We start from the raw sequence: 24,768 nt of genomic DNA, 5'->3' as shown, positions 1-24,768 counted from the left end.
TACCTTTCAACTTTATGATTTTTTTTTTAAATCACATATACGCCACGTAGGACATATATGCATATTTTACAAGAACAACCCTAGGCATTTACTCTTTAGATCAACATTACCCATCCAGTATCTTCCCAAAAAAAGAAATCATCATGTTTCCAATACCGCACTCAAAACAATCATCAAAAATTTTGCCCTAAGATATTTCCACCATAGAGAATCCTTACTATTAATCCTTTGCTCTTTCAAATTCCTTCAACTTTCGTATTTAGACTCAAGAATCTCCTTTCACATGCCACCATTTTTAGAACACAAATGCTAAATCTACTTCCCAAACAAGGCCACGTTGAAGAGCCTTAAGTTTAAAATACCAAGACCACCAACATAAAATACTAAATATTAATTTATTAATTTATTTTAATGATTAAAATGTGTTCTAATTTATTAAAATTAAAAGTTATAAAAATACTATATATACTTTTAAAACTTAATAAATCAATCCATTTGTTTTATGAAAATAAAAAAATACTATTCTAATATGGATAATTGTTTGGTTAACTAGAAAATCACTTTTCGAGTTATGTTTATCACAATTTATAAATCATCTGTGTAAAATTAGAAGGAACCTCTAAGTACACAAAACAATACACAACATAAAAAATAAAAATAAAAAACACAAATGATTAAATATGCGATTCAAGTTTCCAAAATAACACCAAACTATTTCATGTTATATTTTTTTGTCAACAACTTTACGGATAGAAAGAAAGAGATAAGAACACAAGAGATTTGAGTGATAAAAAAAGGACTATAAATATTCTTTCACTAGTAATAAAGACTGTTACATAATCATAACCAAATAATTAGAAAATTATCCTCACTAATAAGATAAATCATATTAAAACAATAACCTAATGGTCCTAAATATATTTATTGAACGTGTGCACTTATATTGATGCAGTGCATCATTGTTCTGGTTCATCCTCTCTAGAGCGACGTTCAACCTCCCTAGTGCGACGTTCAATCTCCCTAGTGCGACGTTCAACCTCTCTAGAGCGATGTTCATCCTCTCTAGAGCGATGTATACAAAAGAAGACAAACAATAAGGCGACAACGATCAGAACCACAATAAGAATGTGAAATTTTTTTAATATCTCAGACATTTGATAATGATGATCTTCCTCATGAACATCATCATAATCCTGAAGAAATCTACGATGGTGTCCATCAATCAGTTCGGTGGCTGCCAAAGCTACTGTTGAGAACAAAAAGAGAATGCACATGAGTTTGGTGAGTGACTTTGTCCACATCATTTTGTATGAAAAGAAATTTGTTGAAAGAGTTAACTCTGAAAACAGTAAAAAAAGGTTTGTGGAAGAGTTAGTTGTGATAAAAGAAAGTTGCATGTTTAGTTTATTTATATATTAGTTTCACAGGGGAAGATGAGATCAATGTAGTGTATGTATGCGGTTCAATGATCATTATGAGATGAAAGATTATTATTGTTGCGTGCTTGATTTTGTTCCCAATTACATGATAATCATTTTAAATAAGAAATGATTGTGTGATTATTTATTGTACTTTGAATCCCCTCTTTTATCATTTTTTTTTCATAATGTTAAAAAAACATAAATGTATATTAATAATATAATATAATATAATATTACATTGTTAAAATAACACTTTCTCATCTTTTTTATTTGTTCATAATGCTAAAAAAACCATAAAGGTATATTAATATATTAAAAATATTTTTATTTGTTAATTTTGTAGTTAATCAACTACATACGTAACATTATTATAGTAGCAAAAAATTATCACATCAACAAACTTTTAATCAAATATATTTTATTGATTTTTTCTTCGAAATGTCATTAAACTTGTTTATTTAATTTTTTTTCATAAAAATATATAACTATCAAAATTAATTGGATTGATTAAATCATTATCTTATATATAATTTTGACTTTAACTTATACAGCAACAAATTATTAAAGTTTGTGAAATGAATTTTAAGATTATCATAATCAATTACAACGTCAATAAAATAATGTATTTATTTATGATATATTTAGTTATTTTGTACATTATAATTGATAGCGCAATGATATACTTTTTATTTGGAAAGTTGGTGTAATTCTGATCTGATATATTTTTTTAAAGTTTATAGCAGATTTAAATTAAAATTTTGGCAAATTTTATTCTCATTATATTATATATATATATATTATAAAATAATATTTTACGACATAATAACACCTTTATTTAGTATGTTCCTACAGAAACGAAGTTGAATAAGTTGGCTAATTTAGAATTTATTCATAAAGAATCATTTCATTGGTATAATAGACTTTCATCTAGTCTATTCTTAGAATTCTTTATGAATATGTATAGTTTACATATGTAACATTTTTGTTAACATGTGGGCTTTGGTCTAGTCCCCCATATTTTTGTATTTTTTTTAGTAATACTTTTTTCATGTGATGACAGATGATTGTTGTTACTTGAGGTGTCAACCTAGCTGAGATGTCAAGTTGGATAGTGATGCCTAACATGAAAACTTTTATATAAAAAAAAAGTTGAATTGATTTTGTTAATTTAATTTATAAATATGCATAATTATATATTGATTACCTACTTATTGTTATGTATATTTTGATTTGAATTGATTTAAATGAATTAATATATAATAGATATTATTCATATGATTTCATATCATTTTAAACTAATATTATTTTAAATAAAAATTAGCTAAATTTTGAACAACAATTAAGTCGTTGTAAAATAATAATAATAATTATTATCTATTGAAAACATTAGTAATAAATTTTCTTAACTTATTTCATTCTATTTAGATTTTTTTTCCGTATTACCTCCATCTACTTAGATTTTTTGTTTCGTGTTATTGATTTCTTTTTATAGTTTCACCTTTATTTTTTTTTTATATGATTTTCTACTCTCTCATTTTTAAAATATTTTTAACATTTGTATGTTAATGTGTTTTATTATTTTTATATATATGACTAAAAGAGAGTTTTCCCATAAATGAAAAAGAGAGAGCATACAACAGTATAAAAATATGGTTTCTTTTTTAGAATTTAAAATTTGTACAGGTTTGCTTCTCATTCTTTAGAGGATGTTCTTTCTCTTACTATTTTTTCTTTCTTTCTATTATTTAGTTATAATCAAACGCTATGTTCGTAAAGCAGTATCTTCTCTTCTATTTTATTTATATGCAAAAATAAAATATACTTTATAAATATTATTTCATATCATATTAAAATTAATATTAGTTTAAAAAAAAGCTAGATTTTGAACAAAAGATAATTCGTTGAAAGATTAGTACTATTTTTTTTATGTCATTGTATTAAGTTTAGAATGTTTTTTCGTATTACTTACTCCTTTATTTTATTTATTTATATATATTTTTTTAGTGTTATGTCTTTTTATAGTTTCATCTTTATCTTTTCTTTAAAATAATTTTATACTCTTATTTTTTAAATATTTTTTAACATTTTTATCTTAATGTATTTGGTGAATTCTACATATATGATTAATAATACCACAATAATATGTTTTTTTTAATTCTACTCTTAAGTTTATTGATAGCATCACAATAATATGTTTTTTTTTATATAAAGTTTTCATATTAGGTATCATTATACAACTTAATATTTCAGTTAGACTGACACCTAAAATAACACCAATCATCATCATTATATAAAAAAGTATTATTAAAAAAATAAAATAAAAACACATATATCAAGGTCCTAATCCATGATAAGAGGACATTAAATATTATAATATTTTGTTTTTAGTTTTTGTGTGGACTTTATCTCTGTAAATTACAAAGAAAAAAAATTGTAGAGTCGAGTCTGGTCAATGCAAGAATAATTATCCTATAATTTTAAAAAATTATATGTGAATTTGACCGACGTAAACTAAAAATAAATAAATTGAATAAAGTGACTTTGTCCCATACATAAGTCAATACTTTAAAAAAAAAGTTACAATAAATTTGGCTCAGGACATTTAGCGTGGTCTTGGTCCAAGCATAAGACAATAATAAAAAGTTTAAAAATACTCTAAGTTGAAGCAAACCCAAGACAATAATAAGAAGTTTAAAAATACTCTAAGTTGAAGCAAACCCATTAGGACGTTTTTCCTCAAATAGTATTATTTCCACTTTTATTTCTCCAACTAGTAAGTAGTCTTTTGTTTATTTTTTCATATTTAGTACCCTTTTGTTCTTATTTTCTTATCTAGCATCGTTTCATGGTTTCATTTTGTATTTTTGAAAAAAAAAACCCTCTTAAAATTTGATTTCTGGGGATGGTGTTTTTAAAAATTTTTATTTCTTTGTCTAGAGTGAATGTAAAAACATAAAGAAATATAAAATAGAATAAAAATAAATTTAAGAACCAATAAAATAAAGTGAAATAAAAAGTAAAATAAAAAATAAAAAATAAAAAAAAATGATAATTTTAATTTTGGATGGATTAAAAAAATAAATTTATTGGTTGTAAAAAAATATTTTTAATGTTTAAAATAATTAGAAATATAATTATTGAAGAAAGAAATGAGTTTTTACAAAAAAAACAATTAAAAATGTTTAGCTTAATTTTTTTTTTGTAAGAATGAAGAAAATAAAAAATTAAACCCTACAACAACATAAATTGAATTTATAAATATAAATTAGTATTTATTTTTATTATTATTGATTATGTAATCATGTTAATTTCAAATAAAAAATACAGTACATAATTATAAAAAAACCAAAGTCAATTAACATTAATTAATAATGAACATATAAATAATATTGAAATGAGAAATTAACAATTCACAACTAATAAACATGAAAACATTTAAAAACAATTTACAATGTTAGTAATGATACAAAATGTGTAAGAAAAGTGATACACATGACAATAATGTGCATTGTCATATCACTCCTCCACAATTATTCACTTAATTTCTTTATTATTACATACATATCATCAATGAAAAACTTAATTTTTATTTATAATATTTTAAACAGTTAATACCTTTTTTATAAAACATCCAAACAATTTTATTTTATTTTTACTATTACTTATTTTGATCTTTGTTTAACAAACAAAAATACCAACATTTAATTTGGTACCAACATTATAACTTATTATAATTTTTTTCACCCGAATTTTATTATAAAAATATAATTACAAATGTATTATAATTTATTCTCCACAATTCAAATTTACTATAAAAATACAAAAAAAATCAAAATAATGTTACAGTTTTACATTTATTTTACCCATGATATTTACTTACATCAAAATACCTATAAAATATTTATTTCATTCTCTTTGTATTGATATTTCTTCATAAATTTTTATATATTTAATTTTTAATTCTAAAATTTTAAATTTTATAAATATTTAAATTCACTACAACTTTATAAATATTTAAAATTTATTCTCCCCATTTTTAATTAAATGTTTAAAAATATTTTTACTTAAAAAAAATTTAGAAATTATTTTATTTTATTTTATTGGTTCTTAAATTTATTTTTATTATATTTTATATTCCTTTTTTTCTTTTCCATTCACTCTTGACAAAGAAATAAAAAAAATCTAAAAACACCATCCCCAAAAACCAAATTTAAAGAAAGCCTTTTTTTAAGATATACAAAATAAAACCATGAGAAAAAAAATAGTGCTAAATAGGGCAATAAAACTAAAAGTGTGCTAGATAGGGAAATAAAAAAAAAAGGTGCTAGATAGAGAAATAAAAACAAAAAAGTGCTAGATAGGAAAATAAAAACAAAAAAAATGCTAGTTGGGGAAATAAAAATGGAAATAATGCTATTTGAGAAAAATTGTCAACCAATTAGCACCTAAATTTGTAAAAACATTGAAATTATCCAAAAATCAATTTGAAGACATCAAATTTCAATTCCAAATCATCTAATTTCATTAAATTCAATCTTCCATCTAAATTTAATTTAATTTAAAATCTTATTTATAATACGAAATCCAACATAAAAAAAATAAAAATAAAAACACATAAATAGTTAAATATCTGATTCAAGTTTTCAAATCAACAATAAGCAATCTCATAGAGCATATGCACACAATAGTTTGGAATGATAAAAAGAACTAAAAGTATTATTTCTTTAGTAACAAGGACGGTTACACAATCATGAAAAATTAATTAGAAAAATACCTCACTAATAAGATAAATCATATAAAAACAATAACCTAATGATCCTAAATATATTTATTGAATGTGTGCACTTATATTTTGATGCAGTGCATCATTGTACTCATTGTGAGCAAGTGCAACGTTCATCCTCGTTCTCCATCTTTCTAAAACGACGACGTAAAAGATAGAAGACAAACAATAAGGTAGCCAGAACCACAGTAAAGATTATAACATAAAAAAGAATGCGAAAGTTTTTTAATATATGAAAATGATGATCTTCCTCAGAGACATCACCATAATCTTGAAGAAGTCTACGGTGGTGTCCATCAACCAGGTCGGTGGCTGCCAAAACTACTGATGAGAAAAAAAAGAGAATGCATATGTTCTTAGTGAATGACTTTGTCCACATCATTTTGTATGGACAAGATTTGGTTGAAAGATTTAACTCTAAAGACAGGAGAAAAATGTTAATGAAAGAGTTAACTGTGATGAAAGAGAGTTACATATTCAATTTCTTTATATAATAGTTTCACATATGAAGGGGGAAGAGGGAATCAATTTGTGTATGCATGGATTTAAATGATACATTATATGATAGGAAATATTATTATTGTTGAATGTTTGATTTCATCCCCAATTACATTAAAATCATTTTAAATGAGAAATGATTCAGCACATCATGTGTGATTATTTAGTGCATTAAGAATCTCACTCTATTAGAAAAATGTATTAACATCTTTTTTTTTCTTCATAATTAATGCAAAAAAATTATTAAGGTATATTAATAATATTATATTTTTGAAAGATTTTTATTTGTAGTGATGTAGTAATCAACATCTCATTTTTTCCATAATTAATGCGAAAAAAACATAAAAATATATTAATATATTAATAGTATTACATTTTTAAAAGATTTTTATTTGTAGTTTTGTAGTAATCAACTACATATGTTACATTATTAAAGTAGCCAAAAATTGTCACTAGCAAACTATTAATCAAATATACTTTACTATTATTTTTTCTTTCAAAATGTGACTGAACTTGTTTTTTTAACATTTTTTTCATAAAATCATATAATAATAAAAAATAACTAGATTGATTAAATCATTATCGTATATATAATTTTTATTTTAAATTCTACAGCAACTAATTTATTACAATTTGTGAAATAGTATTTATAATTACCATAATCAAGTACCACGTAAATAAAATAATATATTTATTTATGATATATTTAGTTGTTTTGAGCATTCTAATTGATAGGGCAATAATATAATTTTCTTCAATTGGAAAGAAAGTTAGTATATGCTGATATATTTTATTTAAATTAATTTTTTTTTAAGATTTATTCTCATATTATATATATATATATATATATATATATACCACATAATAATACCTTTATTTAGTATGTTTCTTACTGGAATGAAGTTGAATTTATTTATTTAATTTAATTTATAAATATGTATAATTATATATTGATTACCTAGTTATTTCTGTGTATATTTTGATTTAAATGAATTAATAGAATCAATATATACTATATATTATTCATATTATTTCATATCATATTTAAATTAATATTATTTCAAATAAAATAACTAGCTAGATTTTGAACAACAAATAATTCTTCATAAAATATTAATTAATATGTTTTTTAATAGAATTTTCTAGTCTCTCATTTTTATAATATTTTTAACATTTTTATGTTAATGTGTTTCATTATTTCTACATGTATGATTAAAAAGAAAGTAATATGACGAGAAGTTGATGAGGGAGTTCATACATACCGAGTCCCGTTGTAAACACTCGGTATTGGATGTTTGGTCTTACATTGATCCTTGATGTATGGATTAAATGTTAGTCTTTGGTAAGGACATACTTAATGAGTCTTCTAGAAGACACGATGGATCAATGTGTAGTAGTCAGTATGATTGAAGTGAAATCAAAGTATTGTGCATTGAAATGAAATTCAATGATTGTGATTGAAAATAGATTCATGTGGTCTATATGAATGCTGAAATTGGTATTGAAATTTTACATGACAAAATTTTAAAAAAATTATAAATGATTAGTCTAATGGGTTTTTTTTTGCATGAATTAAATATGTTATAGAGTTTCTTTCTTGTTGGGTTGTGAACCACAATGATTGTATTATGTATGAGCAAATTATTATACATGTGCAGAGGGTCTGAAGAGCTTTAGAATGTTGTTTTGAACCTTATATTGTAAATAATTGCATTTATACAAGTCTTAATCATGTATTATGAATATTTTTTTAAAATCTAAGCTAGTATAGAAATAGCTTTGTATTGTAATAATTATATGTATTTTTTGGGTGTTACAATTATGTCTATCACAATTTACAAATCACTTGCGTAAAATTAAAAGGAACCTCTAAGTATACAAAACAATATATACAAAGCATAAAAAGAATAAAAATAAAAACACACAAATGATCAAATATCTTATTCAAGTTTCCAAATCAATACCAAACCATTTCATGATATATTTTTTGTCAATAACTTTATAGATAGGAAGAAAGAGATATGCACACAAGAGATTGAAGTGATAAAAAAAGACTGGAAATATTATTTCATTAGTAATAAGGAGTGTTACACGATCATAGCCAAATAATTGGAAAATTGCTCTCACTAATAAGATATATCATATTAAAAGAATAACCTAATGATCCTAAATATATTTATTGAACGTGTGCACTTATATTTTGATGCACTACGTCACTATTTGGTTGTGAGGAAGGTTCATCCTTTTTGGAGTGACGCATACGAATGAAGAGATACAAGAAGAAGGGGACAGTGATTAGAAACACAATAGAGAGGGGACCGTAGATAACAATGTCATCTCTTTTGAATATATTAAATATATGAAAATGATTATCTTCCTCATATACATCACCAGTATTATCAGAGACGTCACCATAGTCCTGAAGAAGTCTATGGTGATGCCCATCAACCAGGTTGGTGACTGCCAAAATTAACAAAAAGAAAATGCACATGCTATTGGTGAGTGCCTTTATCCACATCATTTTGTATGGAGAAAATTTTGTTAGAAGAGTTAATTTTGAAAATTGTAGAAAAATGTTGATGGAAGAGTTAGTTGTGACAAATGAAAGCTTTATAAAAAAAAAGGAGATTACATATTCAGTTTATTTATATATTAGTTTCACATAAAAGAGGTGAAGAAGGAATCAATATATTTATATATTAGTTTCACATAAAAGAGGTAAAAAAGGAATCAATATAATCAATATAATGGCATACATTTCAATGATCATTATAAAAAAGAAAAAATTATTATAATTGCATGCTTGATTTTGTCCCCAATTACATTATCATTCAGAATCCTCACTCTCTCATTATTTCTAAAGTAACCAAAAATTGAAACATAAAGAAATTATTAATCAAATATGATTTTTTTTTCTTTAAAATGTGACTGAACTTGTTTATTATTTAACTTTTTTTCATAAAAACATATAATTATCAAAATTAACTGGATTGATTAAATCATTATCTTATATTTTTTTTTTTACTTTAAATTATACAACATTAATTTATTGAAATTTATGAAATGGATTTTATAATTACCATAATTAATTATCACGACAATAAAATAATGTATTTATTTATGATATATTCAGTTATTTTTGGAAAGTTAGTATATTCTTATATATTTTATTTAAATTTATAGTAGATTTAAATTAAAATTATCGCAATATTTATTCTCATATTATATATATATATATAGATATATATTACCACATAATAATATCTTTATTTAGTATGTTCACTACAAGAAAATCATTTATTAGAAACTAATTTTAGAGACAAAAAATAATTAGTTGATATAATGACTAAATTAGAGACCATTTTAAATATAATGAATTTTTGTTACCAAATTTAGAATCTAAAATAATTGGTAGGTAAAACTTGGTAGCTAATTAGATATCAGTTTATAAACTACTTAATAATAATATAAACTAATTTAGAAACCAAATTTTTTAGTCTCTAAAATGTCTCTAATTTAGTTATTTAGTTATTATAGTTTTAATATGACAATGCTTTGTTAAGTTGCTTTGTAAGACAATCTTATGAGCTGCATATTAAATACTAAATTTACCAACATGCCATTTGACACACATGGAGAAAATATTTTCAAATAATCTTTCTTGGTAACCATGATTTGTACATGTTAAAATTATTTAAACGGAATAAATTTTAGTTATTTCGTACAAAATATTTTATAATTTTTTGATAAATAAAAAGGTAATGCATTAATTTTACTAAATTCTATAAGATATTCACAATAAAAGAATTACTTTTAATTAAATTTTAGAGTCATTTATGTTAATTTTATCCCTTAAAACAGAAAAAAAAAGATAGAAAATACACTTATATTATTTATTATTGAGAATCTTTATCATTTAAAACAAGTTTTATTATATTGAAAACCAAGGATTTATGAAAAAGATTTAACTAAACAACTATGTTATTTTTATTTATTCTACTAAAATAGAATCAATTTAAATTATTTGAAAGACAAAAATTTGTATTTAAAAAATGATTTTCATATATAAATATTCAATTAATTATTTTATTAAATAAATAAATTATTTTTTATTTCTATAAGGGTAAAACTGCTCAATTAAAAAATGACATCAAATCAAAGAAAATTACTGGATGATATATCCTCTTTATATAATGGTACTAATTGTGTTAAGAAATTGAATTTAGCAATTAATAAATTGAAATTCTACTGAATGTGACATTGTTGTTAAAAAAATGATGAAAAGTGATGGGGAATGGAAACAAAAGGAGAGACATAAAACGTAGAATTCATGAAATAAGACAACCAAATAGTTTAAGGTGACAAGTAATACAATATTGACATGACAGTAGCACTTTGAAATGGTTAAATTTTGTCCATTGATTTTCTAATCAAAGTTGTAATTCTACAATTCTGCACTTAACCTGGTTTACAATTCTAATACTGAATTAAACATAACATTGTAATTAATTACTACTAACACTAGTTCAAATGTAAATTAAAAGGGAAAGGATGCTTTAAATTGGTCATATGCATCTTTGTCTGCTTCAAGTTGCTGTCCAAGGGCTTTTTCTTTGGCCTCAATCTCTGCAAGATCAAAAACCAGGTCTTTAGCCTTGTGAGCCCATAAGATGCTATCATTTCTTAATGCCTCCTTTTGTTTCTCGCCTTCATTTATATCCAACTGAAAGCTCTCCCTCTCTTCCTTCAGTTTGGATAGCTGTTCTTCAAGTTGTTCAATACAAGAAGATATTTCATTGACCCTGATATTGGCATTTGAAATGGACGTTGTAATTAGCTCTTGTGCATGTTTAGTTTCTTGCAGTTTGTGAAGGATATCTTCTTTAGCTCGGTTCAATATGACTTTCTTTGTTCCAACTGTATCAGATATTTTGTGGTGAGCAACAGCACTGTTGAAGAAGAGTCTGAAGGTCTTCATGAATGTTTGCTGGGCAAGAGAAAGTAAATTCTCATTCTTCTGCAACTCTTCAAGAATAAGTAGGATTTTTGATAATTGTTCATAGTCTGTAATAAAATCATCTAAGCTGAAGGTCTGCATCAAGTCTTTTAGCTCTTTTGACAGCACATCTGTAGGGGAGCTTTGAACTTCAGGTGGTTCTGACAGTGTGGTAGATTGTGGAATTTTGGAAGAAATGGAAACCTTCCCAGTCAGGATATTTTCAATGGCACTCAAAGGGTCATCTTCGATCATTTTGTCAATGGCTTCTACATCAAGTGGGGTGTTTCCAGTAGAGACTTCATCAGCCTTTGGGTCAACTTGATCTGGAGATTCTCCACCCTTGCTGGAAGCAACCTGCTCTTGAGCATTGGCGGGGGCAGGGTTATCGTCCTTCACCTCTTCGACAAGGCTTTTACTGAATATTGGCTCAGCAGTATTTGTATTTTCAATATGAGGAGCATCGACATTGACTGGAGCAGCTGCAGGAGGATCGTGATGAGGGGATAATGCAGTAGAGCTTGAAATTGCAGCAGTTGGAGGCTTTGTGTGAGAAGTTTTCTTTGGAGTCTTGCTTGTTTGACCAGAAGACCGCTTTCGAGGTAGTCTTTTTCTTTTGTAGATTACTATGGCGTCAATTTCTGAAGAGGCTTCTTTGCCATCTACTTGGGAATTCTCTTTGCCATCTACTGGGGAACTCTCTTTGCCATCGACTAGGAAACTCTCTTCAGTACGCCTCTGTTATGATAGAAATACATGTTACAGTGATTAAGAAGTAGAGGTATCTTGACAAGTAGTGATATAAGTAATTTTACCTTCAGTAATGCAATTAGTTTTACCTTCAATAATTCCTCAGATGACGATGCTTCAGACACATTGCTGCCACTTTTATCTGCCACATGCTTTATTCTTTTAGATCTTCGGGGTGTTGATGGGGAATTGGATGTCCGGTTGATTACGAACTTGGTAGGCTGTGAGCAAGAAGAATTTCATCAAAAGCCGATGCAGTGAATTTTATGGAATTCAAAGAATTTGGATGGCAGTTACCTTCGTTTTTCGTGGTCTTCCGCGTTTTGAAGATGTCAATGCTTCATGGATGGAAGGTGAAATCTTGGAATTCATCTTTACAGAGTCGTTGTTGGCTTCCCCGTGTTCTTGATCTTTAGGAGAATCCATCATTTCGGTTACTTTTGAAACTAGAAAGAAAATGTCTTCGGTTAAATATATGATACAAATGTTGAAATTTTATATTGGATGTGTGCCAAAGGGAGAAAGTTTCAGCCTTTGGATATTTATGAAAATGGCATAAAAATTATTTAGGTAAATGGGAAAAGTTATTCAATTCTTCTTTGGTTTTTGTAAACACTAAAAAGCTCCACTTGGGGGGTGTGGAGACATACCAGCCTTGGTAAAGGGAGTATTAGATAGTATTAGTTTTTCAAACTTCATGTCTTCAAGCCATGGCTTTGACACCGAGGTCACGATGATAACAGTACTGATTCTGCTTAAAACAGTGAAGTACCTCCGCAAATAAAAGATTATGCTTTAAATATACCACTGGACTTACAGAAGGGGATCCAAAGATGGAAAGAATTTCAAGATAACAAATGAGTAAGAAATTGGAAAAAGGATTTGAAAGAGTCAAGAGATCAATTCCTTTTATCTCAATAAGAAGTCAAATGAACATCACCAATGAGACCCCAAAAAAGAGACTCCAGTCTTTAGAAAATTCTCCATCCTTTATGTGACAAAAGAATTTGAACCTCAGAGAGAAAAACAAGGAATTATACCTGTAATTGTAAATGAACAAGCTAGACATTATCTATCTTCACACAAAAGATGTATGGATGAACAAATATCACTATCAGTAGTGTGGCATGCAACTGCAACTCTCTATGACTTAATGTACAAGAGCAAACACACACAGCTTCATTTTCTAAACCAAATTCTTACCGGATCTTGTCCTTATTTTACCACTGTCATCACAAAAATCTCTTGCAAGCATCGATGGTGAATGATGTTGAGGCACATTTTCTGAACATTCTAGCAGTTGGTGTTCTGTGTCTTGAGGTTGTTCTGTATTAGCCTTGGGAGAGTTGGTACTAGCAGAAGGTGGCTTTGCATTGTTATAGTCAGTCGATGAAGTAGTATTAGTTTTCCGTTTCTTCATTTCCTGCCCATAATAATCACCCAAAAAAGATAAGCTCATTTTGAGAGTATCACAGAGAGATGTTTAAATATTCAAGCATAAAAACCAACCAAATACCATTACCTCGTTATGCTCAGGAGAAGCCAGGTGAGAACGTATAGGCTCCAACATAACCACACTACAAACCTGGCAAACAGGCTGCCGAAATTCGTTATACCTGTAATTACATGAACACAGGAACAGTCAAAATCATCTTATGCATCTAAGATGGGCATCAGATAAACCGTGAAGTTCTCAAAAGCATTTATAGAAGAAGAAAATAGGAAGGTAAAATGAATGGAGTGTTTGGCATAAGTTAAAATCAACTTGTACAATGACATTTAAAGAAGCACTTACTAATGAACTTCTCCAAAAGATAAAATGGACAACATGAAAAAGCTCAATATATTCTCCCATCTTATTTCCTTCTTCTATAAGCAGTTTATCTAAACAGGCAATAGCATACAAAATGAAACACATCTTGAGAAAGAACATTTTCAAGCTGTATACACTGTTGCATGCTCAAAGATAACACATTTTACCAGAAATCAACCAAATCCATAAACGGGTATAAGCAGAAGGTGTTTAAAGACTGCTGCGTCATTCATGTGTAAAGAACAAAAAGAGTAAAAAATAATAAATAAAATATCATGACGGCTAAACATAAGGTAACAAATAATCACTTCCATTAGCAAAGTTGCGAAAAGAAAAAAAAGGAAAATTTAAGTTAGAGATAGATGCGTGAAGAAGTGCATAACCTCACGAGGGGAAATACGGGGCACTTCTCTTTCCTCTGAGAATTCAAGAGAACACGAGCCAAGCCACTTCTCTTGACCGGAGCATCCATGTTCCTGCTCGTAAGAAGAATAATGTAGCGTAAGGGAAAACGATTGAAAATGCAACACACTCTGAGCAGAACACTCAACACACCCAAGAAATTGTTGAACCCTTGTTTTATACTATTGTTGTTCAAAGTGGTGTCTATTCCCATTTACCTCGAAAAAAGAGACAAGGGTCCGAATTGAAACAGGGTAATTTAACCCGACCCGGTTATTAGGACCCAAAAATGAAACCTTTAATAGTAGATGTGTGGGGGGTTTTAGCAAGAGAAAATGGAGAGAGGGAAATATTTGGCGTTGGTGGGAGGAGGGGCTCTCTTGGGCTCTGTATCTACCTTCTTTCTTCTTAGGCTTCTTCAATCTCAAAAGTATGCAACTTCTTCTTTGCCCTTTTATTCTCCTCTTGTCGCCTACTTGAGCTGAACTACTTCTTTTGTTTTGTTTTGTCCTATGCATATATATATACTATGACAATGAACTGGTCTTTGGTTGTTGTTGGAACCCCACAAAAGAAGGGCTGGTGCTAAAACAACGTTATTGCTTAAAATTTGAAACTTTGCAATAAATGAGTGTCATAAAATGTGGTTGGATCAAGTTGTTTAACTTTAGGGTCATTGAGCAAAGGGATAATTATTTTTTTTTATTGCACTTTGGATGCTACTGAATGCTTGTTGTGATGTTTGCAGAAGAGATGTGTCGCAGTGCAGTAAGAATGTTACGGCTGATTTCAATGGTAAGTCGTCTGAAAGTATGGATTTTAACTGTGAAGTGAATGTCTGTTAACCAATTTGTCTCCATTTCTCTTGTTATGATGACTCTATTTATTCCTGCTTCTGAACGATTCCCTTTCATATTTGCCTAATTAAAATCTTTGATTATAAAAATTGCACATTCACTCACATACTCATCAGTCATCAATAATGGTGAGTTGAAATTGCAATTAGTCACACACATGTCGATGCTTAATTTCTTATCCTATGTTTGTTTCAGCGGAAATAGAGAGGAAGGAAAGGAGATATGCAATTTAAATACCAAGTTTTATAGTTTGTTTAGGAACTCACTTAGGTATCGGTTTTACATTTATTATTTTTTACTTTATAATGGGGGGAGTTGCATTCGTAAGATAGTTTCTTAAATTTTAGTTCTAGCAGAGCAGGTATTCCTTGTAAATGTATTAGTTTGAGGTCATCTAAGGTTCAATGTTGTTCTGACCAAAAGTACCTTGATATTGTATATAGGTTTTCTAGCTAGAGCTTTTAATGCTGAGTGTCTTTGCTCAGGGTGAGAGGTTCTTTTTATAGACTTTGGCTAGTTTGTTCTGTTACCCATGGATCCTAAATCTTATTATCGATCCCTTAAATATTATTTCTAACCGATTTCAAGTACTTCAAATAGTTCTTCCTGTATTTTTCGCCTAAGATTTCGAGTAATTTTATTGAATCCCGTATTAATGATTAATAAACTCTATAACCAATGTGTTAGATTTGTTATATTCTCTTTTATAGGCAGTTGAGCTAACTATTGATACAATTGCAGAGTGTGTAAACCTGTTAGAAATAAGTTTCGATGTGACTAATGCTCCTATCTGCCTAAATCCTACTTTCGCATCAGGAAATTAATAAGACTGCTTTTCAAGTGTCCTTATAAGTGTTGGACTTTGTGTCTCATACAGGTGTTGAGGGATGCTCTATTTCTGGAAAGAAAAATGATAGGGTGGTTAATGAAGATCTTCTGAAAGATGAGATTGTTTCAGAACAGCTAACTAGGTATTGCAAGTTGTTGCTAATAAGTTTAATTTAGCATTTTCTCTTAAGTTATTTCTGACTGTAACTCTGTTCTATATTCTTGAGTTAATTGGTAAAACATGATCTAAGAAACACCTGCAATCGTATTTCAATTAGACTGTGAGCTCTTTTATCAGTCTAAGAAGTTTTAGAGCTCATGTGTCAATTACCAAAATAGTTGGCCAATGCTTGGTGCTAATTTTTACAGTTAGTGTTTTATGTTCAATTAAGGTTGGACATGGCATGAAATATTTTTTCCTTGCATAGAAGTTTTACACTTTACATGTTGTCCCACAACTCTCACCATCATGGATAACCAATGAAATATTACTACATTTATTCTATTTCGGAAGACGTGACTTTTTGCCTAGAGGACCGAATTTCCATTGCTTGATGTGAATTAGCTGAGATAAGAAGAAACCAAAAAAAAAGTGTTAGTTAGTTTGACTGGGGAAAGATTTCTTCTCTTTGATTTTTTGGACCACCAGCACATCTCCCGCAATGCTTAAATGTTTTTATTATATATATATATATATATATATATATATTTCACTCAACATTATCTACATTGGGCGTACATGGATGGCACTTTCTTGATATGTCTATCTATTCTTGGAATTCTATTAATCAAATTGTTTTTGGGTGCAATGTTTATTCCGTAACTAGGAACATTCAGTTTTTTGGCTTTGAATCTCAGCAAAAAGTGACTGCATCATATGTAGTGGTCATTGGTCTTGGAGGTGTCGGTAGTCATGCTGCTAATATGCTCTTGAGATCAGGGATTGGCAAGCTTCTTCTTGTTGACTTTGACCAGGTTTTTTCTCAGATTTATTCTCTCCTTAATGTTTAATGTCGTCTATTTGTTGCCACCAAACAGGAAAATTTTATTCGATTACATTGTGAAATGGATGTTATGACTCTAATGTCAATGTTATTTGGAGCTTCCTTTTGGCTGGAAATTCTGTATTTTTTATGTTTAAATAGTGTGGCAACATATAATAGACATAAGTTTTAGAATAAAAAATGTAAATTTACCAACTATTATAGATTAAGTAAGAAACTGGAGTTTAGATTGGAAAAGGATTTGGGTTACTTGATTCTTTGCTTATTAGTTATCATGAATAGTAAGTAGTTATTCTATTCACATTAAATGTCAATCTATAGAAGTCTTTATTGTTAATTTCTCCAGTGCATGGCTGAAGAATCTCGAGCTAAAATCCTGTTAACAATATTATTTAGCTGTATTTGGTAAAACAGAGTAATAAAAGATAAAGTAGTTCTATATTTTGCTGTCATATTTTCCTAACTCTAGAATTTTTATAAGCCTGTGCCTTCCATACAGTATTTGTACTTATTTATTTGTTAAATGAGAAGGTTTCTCTTTCATCACTAAATCGACATGCTGTTGCGACAAGAGCAGATGTTGGCATCTCGAAAGCTCAGTGCCTTAAGGAGCATTTCTTAACTATCTTTCCAGAGTGCCAAATAGATGCCAAAGTGCTATTATATGATTCATCCACTGAAGAAGAAATTCTCTCAGGCCACCCTGACTTTGTTTTGGATTGTATTGATAACATTGATACAAAGGTATCCTCTAAAGATTACTCTCTACTTGACTGTATTATTACAAGTTCATGCTGCCATTCTATCATATAACATAGATATCCCCTCAATCCCCTCTTGTGAGAGCTCTTATGATCAGGCACTAATGATTCTTTTATATCCAGTCTTTTACTTTTCTTTCTTTCAATTCTTTTGCTTTTAAGTTGCGAAATTGAAACATTTTGGGATTCTTATATGAATGTGGTCTGCTGGATAATTTATATTGGTACATATGTGCCAATATGACTTGGTCGGCCTTGGAAAACTTGATAAAAATTGCTATCGTATCCTGTGCTCCTTACTATTAACAATCATGCCTTTCATATTCAAATATATGTTGTCATAAGCTTGAGCTTTCATTGCATGGTTTGTCATATGTCATAGGTGGCACTTCTTGCTGCATGCGTACGTAGGGGTTTGAAGGTTTTATCTGCCACTGGGGCTGGTGCCAGAGCTGATCCAACAAGAATACGCATTGCCGATCTGAGAGAGTCTACCAATGATCCATTGTCTCGATCTGTAATGTTCCTTTATATGTCTCTTTTTTATTGTATTTTCTAGAGCTTAAACCATATAAATTAATAGTTTTGGCATTTTAACCCTAATTCTCATTCCCTTCAGTAGATGTGCATCATAATATCCTAATCATCCCAATAGTACACTAATGTATTGCTTTTCAACACCATGTGCCAATTACAATTTACAGACTCAAGTGAAAAATGCGTATAGAAAGCACAACTGCACCTGTGCGCACCAAAATTGATAATATCATTGTTAAAGACCCAATGAATTCTCGTTTTCTAATCAAAATCTTCACAAATTAAACCATTTTCTGTTCAAAATCTCCATTTTCCCCTCTTCAGACTCTAATTTCACACCCAAAATTTTATCAAATTTTCACTTATTTTCTGGCTTATAAACCTTTAACATTATTTCATGTCTCAAATCCATCATAAACCTCAAATAGTGGGATAAAAATAATAATTTATGGGTTTTATATAGAAGAAAATAAATGGCTTGACTAAATATGCTTAAGTTAAAGGTACTTAATTGACTGGAAAAAGAAACTTGAGAAACCAAAATTGCTAGCATTCCAAACATAGGGAACAATGCTCCATAAAGAAATCATGGCATGACTACCTTAAAGCGTATTCTTTGTTTGGACATATCAAGATGTAAACAGCTGAAGGGGGAAGTAGTAAAATTTACTGAAATTTGATAAAGAAATGATAGGAATGCTGAGAAAATTGTTATTCTTCTCTACATTTTTTTAAAACTGTTGTCAATAATCTCTCAGGAAAAGGAATCACTTCAGATATGTCTCCAAAAATACTAGCTAGATGGCAGTTAGCTCAGAGTTGATTGATTTCATCTTTCAAATATGATTTTCTTTGTCCTCACTCAATTTCTTCTTACTAATACCAGCTATATAACTGGAATCATACCTATGCAGGTAAGACACCGTTTGAAGAAAGATCATGGCATTGAAGGTGGTATCCCTGTGGTGTTTTCTTTAGAAAAGCCCAAAGCTAAGCTGCTTCCCTTTAAGGGTCCTAGTGGAGAAGAGGAAAACCCTTCAGATTACCAGGTGAGTACATTAGTTTCATTAGTTTAATCACCCTTCAGATATGAAATATGTCTCTGTTTAATTGTAGTAAACATAAGCCTTTTTTCTTTGTTGTCAAACTCTTGCTCTATCACGACATTTAGTGGTGCTGGATACATGTTTTGACTTCTCACTCCTCTTGCCAGATAGTACCAGGATTTAGGGTTCGTATCATACCTGTGCTAGGCACCATCCCTGCGATATTTGGGCAATTCATGGCCTCCTATGTTGTGACAACTTTAGCAGGAGTGCATGTTCATACAGAACCTGTAGTCAATTTTGACATGGATCACTACCATACTCTTCATCAACGTCTTATAGAGCATGAGGAGTCATTGTATGGAACATCCACCGAAGTACTGGTATGAAGTTTTCTCATTTGATTTTGGTTTCATTACGAATTATTCAGTAAATGTGATATCTTGACCTTCAAAAAAATTAGGATCAGTTGCATTATTCCATCTTTGTTTGGATTTTTTACCAATTTGATAAAATTTTACCTCTTAATTACCAAAATGGGTAAAATTTTAAAAAAAATACTGAAATGGGTAAGTCAGGTGGCACGACTTTAGTGATATGAAGTCGTGTCACTTTGGCTAGACTTCACTATAATCAAATTTTTCTATAAAGTAGTGCCAAGATGACACGATTTACCCGTTTTAGTAATTTTGAAAATTTTTACCCATTTCGGCAATTAAGAGATAAAATTGCATCAGATTAGTAAAAAGCTCTCTCTTCATTGAATAGCACATTACCCCGTAATTTTTAATTATCAGGCAGCTATATTTTGACAAAAGAAAAGTTATCGACGATGAATTTCACTTTTCAATGATCCAAAAGTCATTATAGGAGACACAATCTACTTACTTCAGAATATTTAGAAGGTCTTTTCAAGTAACTTTTCTGTCAAAAAATTACTGCATACTTGCTTCTCATAACTGAGAATTAAGAAGCACAGTTATTCGAAAACTAACTGCTTGCCATTGAATGCTTGATCAGTGTTACTTTTATTGTATTTGTGATGAGAAAACTAAAAAAAATAACTCTATTCTTCAATCTTAAGAGGTCTTCTGATTTGGTCAAAAGAAGCTTCAAGGTGGCGTCTGTATATGAATTGCAGATTGAATTGTGTCAATTTTTCCGTAGTGTTCACATATATATAGTTGTTTGTTTGACAAATAAAAGATAATGAGATTTCTTCTTTTGTTTATCATTTTTCTTTTTCTTTTTCATAGGTAGATGCTGAAGAAGTGAAGTATATTGTTAAAGAGTTATGGCACGGAAGAAGTGCTAGAGAAAAGCATGTGAAAGATGTTGGGAGAGGAATGTGGCGATCAGTTAATGAATTAATGCTTGTTAGGTATGGTGTGGCTTATGATTTTATTTTCAGATTAGCTATTTTTCACTTTCAAGCTACTTTATATGGTTACATTTTTTCTTTGAGCTGTTGCTTCAGTTTAAAATATGCACGCTTCCTCAACCTATTTATGGTTTTCCTCATATTCCTTTTTGTATTGAAGTGCTCTTAAAGCGCTCTCTTTCTTTTCTTCATTCAAATTTACGTTTCAAAATGTTACCTTTCCCATAATATTAACTACTTGTGCTTAAATGAGTAATAAAAGTTTTAGAAACTGTAGTTTGTATTGCAGTTGGAATTTACATTTTTCTGCAACATGTTGCACTCGTTTGTAATTTGACCACTTCCATGTCCTATGTTTTCTATATAATGTAGCATATGTAAATCCTTTAGCTTTTCATTTTGAATTTTTTATGCTTAACTATTCTTTGAATTTATGTTTTATTTAGGTGGGACATCACAAAACCGGCATCTGTTTCAAATTTGATTCTTTTGAAATTCAAAGAGGTAATTTAGTAATTCCATCATATTCAGCAAAAGCTTCAATGCTTTATTGTGTTTTAAGAATCCGAGTGTTAAATAGAGAAACCACTGGAGGTCATATCCTATGACAGGCTCCAATGATTCATAAAATAGCAAAAGGTGTTAGGAACACACTCTTTTGAACACATTTTCTCGGAGTGGTTGAATTTTTTGAAAACTACAAAATCAATAGAGATATCCCATGGGGTCCTCAAAGTTGTGATTTTTAATAAATTTCAACCAAACAAGAGTGTGTTCAAAGTAATGTTTTAGAGAATGTATCGTATTATTTCTGAAAAAGGAAACATATATATAACATATGATATGACAGTTCACTTTTACAATTATTTCAATTTCAACAGATTTAAGGTTGTCTCTCCTTGAATTCTTAGTCATGATAACTTCCTGATCTTCAGAAATTTTCCTAATAACTAGTCAAATTCAGTAATCTGGAGCATAAATTGTTATAAAATTGCAATTAGGGTCAACTTATTAAAGGTTATTATACAAAAATGATCAGCAGAGGGGTTATCATTTTCTTGAATCATATATTTTCTGCTGCGTTCTTTTAACTGTGAAATTGTAATTGAATGATTGCCATTTCTCTGCTCTCATTCACTAGCATAACATTGAATTTAATTCTTTGTAGATATGTTTCAACTCTTTTGTAATCAGCAGCCACAAACTGAATTTGAAGTTATAAGCTAATGTAGTTCTTGTTTCTCAGGTGGATGAACATGAATCAGGAACATTGGATGACATAAAGGAAAATGAACCAGAATTTTACAATAGAGTGACTGCTGTGTTAAAACGAGCTGAACTTGACTTTGGATTGTGATTCTATATCTTGCTACTCTTTTTGAATTAAAAAATTTGGAACTCCTGAGTCTTTATACCTTTTTGAATCTCATTATATTTTCTGTGTTAAATTGCCTCTAACAAACTACTCTTGTAAAATTTTACATGGTTTATTTTGTTCCTGGGGAAGATGGTGAGAATTGAATAGGATGGAAGGTAGTATATTTCATATTAATATAACTAGAATTTAGTATACCATGATTTCAGAACAAAGTATTTTTTTTTTAGTTTTAAAAATTTATTTTATTTATTGTCACTTTTACTAGATGTGGCTCGGGAGAGAGTGGAAAAATTGATAAGTTGTTGTTTTAGATTTTTATTTTTTTTTCAATTGCTATTATATAGTTTTGAATTTATGAAATTTGTTATTGACTTTATATTGACGGTTTTTAATCTGATTGATTTAAATTAATTACGAAACAATTTGATTTTAAATTTATGAAATTTGTGATTCACTTTACATTGACGGTTTTTAATCTGATTGATTCAAATTAATTACGAAACAATTTGATTTTGAGTTTTGATTCGTTTATTTTGGAAATTGCTTTTTTGTTTTAAATTGATTTTTTTTTTAAATTAAAGATATTTTTGTAAATTTATCATATATAACTATTATTTGTTAGGTTTCCTTCACAATCAATAGGTCTACTGAGATAATTTCTCATGTATTTCATATTTATTATAATATACTATAAATTTATATTATTAATATAAATGAAAAAAAATAAAAAAAATAAAGTGGATCTACAGATCTCACGTCTGTGTTCTTGCTAATTATAAATAATGAATTAAACTATTTTGATAAATAATATAATTGGATATATAAACTAATTTTAAAGATTAAAAATAATTAGTTACTATAATAATTAAATTAGAGACCATTTTAAAAATTAGAAAAATTATTGATTTTTAAATTTATTTCTATTATTGATAAATAATTTTTAGATTGGTATCTAATTAACTACCAAAATTTTTATTATAAAAAATTGATTTGTAATGATTTTCATGTAGATGACCGGTGTAGTTATTTTTTATTTACATAATATAGTAATCAACACTTTTGTAATTTAATGCAATTATAACTATAATAGATGCTCAATAATATTTATTTAGTTTAATTTATTAAAGTAAACCTAAGTTAAATCCAAAAAGCATATGCTTGGAACAACTAAATTGTCATTATAAATAGTGTTATAATTAATGCGTTTGGTATACTATATATTTCTTGAATATTAAACAATTTTCATATTGTAAAAAAAATATTAGTATGCTTGATTTTTATGGATTTTTATTTTCATATAGGAATCTTATATTACTTTTCTCCATATCGAAAAAACGAAAATGATAATTTAATATTTCGATTTAACATCTACAAAAAATAATTTTTTTTTTCCTACCAAACAGTTCTTTAACGTACTAATCTGGCAATCGTTTAATCCAACAGTGATACATCTTTTTCTTGAAGCATCAATGGACGCAAGAGTCCCATGCATGCACGTATAAGCAAAAGCAAGAAAACGTGTACTTGAAAACTAATCTCAAAATAAAAAATGAATAACATGTTCAATATTATTTTTTCCTTATATAATAGAGAAAGCAAAAAAGATGGTACTGTGTATGTCTCAGCAATTAAATTATGTATTAATTGTTTTACATATCTCGTGATTAGTTTATCACTTTATACCGTTATCAATCCGTGAACATCACACAGATTTAACTTTATCACGTTCTTTACCTTCATTTTGCATCCTTTTTAATCTCTTTTGTCTCCTCTAATCATCCCCACATTTTTTTGTTTTGTGTGGTTATTTGATCTTAGAAAGTACAGTTTTAAAAGGAGAAAAAGTTGTCATGGGTTCTATAAAAGTTTGACAGTTGTATGTCAAAACATATAAGCATCACATTATTAATATATAAAATTAAGAGTATATAGTAAGTTTATGAAATCTTTTTAAATGAAATAAATTATTGAATATCTCACATTAATAAAAGATAAAATAATAATTTTTATAATATATAAGTGAATGTAAACCTCATCTTACATAAATCAGTTTTATAAGATTAAATTAGACTTAAAATTTACCATTAAATGATATCAGAGTCATTTAAAAATTATTTTAGCAAAACTTTGTTAAATCGATTCTATACATGATTAAAGTTCACTTCTTAATATAAATAAAGTTATTTTTAATTTATTTATTTAATTTTAGTTTTAATTACTATTGTGACAATGCATTATGTTTTAAAGACTAGAATAGTATTAAGAGTCTTTTTATCAACTAATATAGGTGAAGAGTTTTTTTTCAACTAATAT

The 24,768-nt window shown here is 28.2% G+C and overlaps 2 protein-coding genes across 10 annotated transcripts; one reads left to right on the top strand and one right to left on the bottom strand.

Moving 5' to 3' along the window:
• Positions 1–11,011: 11,011 nt before the first annotated feature.
• On the bottom strand, positions 11,012–15,021 carry LOC137823951 (uncharacterized). Of its 8 annotated transcripts, none has more exons than XM_068629329.2 (7): positions 14,882–15,021; positions 14,645–14,737; positions 13,971–14,064; positions 13,652–13,871; positions 12,746–12,894; positions 12,514–12,669; positions 11,012–12,436 (listed from the first exon to the last, which is right to left on the bottom strand). In XM_068629329.2, exons 2-7 carry the CDS (start codon positions 14,731–14,733, stop codon positions 11,240–11,242), a joined length of 1,905 nt encoding a protein of 634 aa, XP_068485430.1. In that variant the 5' UTR covers positions 14,734–14,737; positions 14,882–15,021; the 3' UTR covers positions 11,012–11,239. The 8 variants fall into 8 exon arrangements, with proteins under 8 accessions (XP_068485430.1, XP_068485433.1, XP_090150050.1 ...); XM_068629332.2 differs by having other exon boundaries at positions 12,538–12,669; XM_090293924.1 differs by lacking the exon at positions 14,882–15,021 and adding an exon at positions 14,817–14,845.
• On the top strand, positions 14,955–22,525 carry LOC137823952 (NAD(P)-binding Rossmann-fold superfamily protein). Of its 2 annotated transcripts, XM_068629335.1 has the most exons (11): positions 14,955–15,093; positions 15,412–15,458; positions 16,398–16,491; positions 17,176–17,323; positions 17,884–18,096; positions 18,496–18,630; positions 19,565–19,699; positions 19,864–20,079; positions 20,953–21,077; positions 21,524–21,581; positions 22,324–22,525. In XM_068629335.1, exons 1-11 carry the CDS (start codon positions 14,999–15,001, stop codon positions 22,432–22,434), a joined length of 1,377 nt encoding a protein of 458 aa, XP_068485436.1. In that variant the 5' UTR covers positions 14,955–14,998; the 3' UTR covers positions 22,435–22,525. The 2 variants fall into 2 exon arrangements, with proteins under 2 accessions (XP_068485436.1, XP_090150054.1); XM_090293928.1 differs by lacking the exons at positions 14,955–15,093; positions 15,412–15,458 and having other exon boundaries at positions 16,418–16,491; positions 17,207–17,323.
• The last annotated feature ends 2,243 nt before the right edge of the window (positions 22,526–24,768 follow it).

Source organism: Phaseolus vulgaris, chromosome 8 (assembly GCF_051622355.1).
Source record: "Phaseolus vulgaris cultivar YP4 chromosome 8, ASM5162235v1, whole genome shotgun sequence".
Lineage (NCBI taxonomy): Eukaryota > Viridiplantae > Streptophyta > Magnoliopsida > Fabales > Fabaceae > Phaseolus > Phaseolus vulgaris.
The sequence above is the reverse complement of the archived record's forward strand: the minus strand, read 5'-3'. Positions and strand labels throughout refer to the sequence as shown.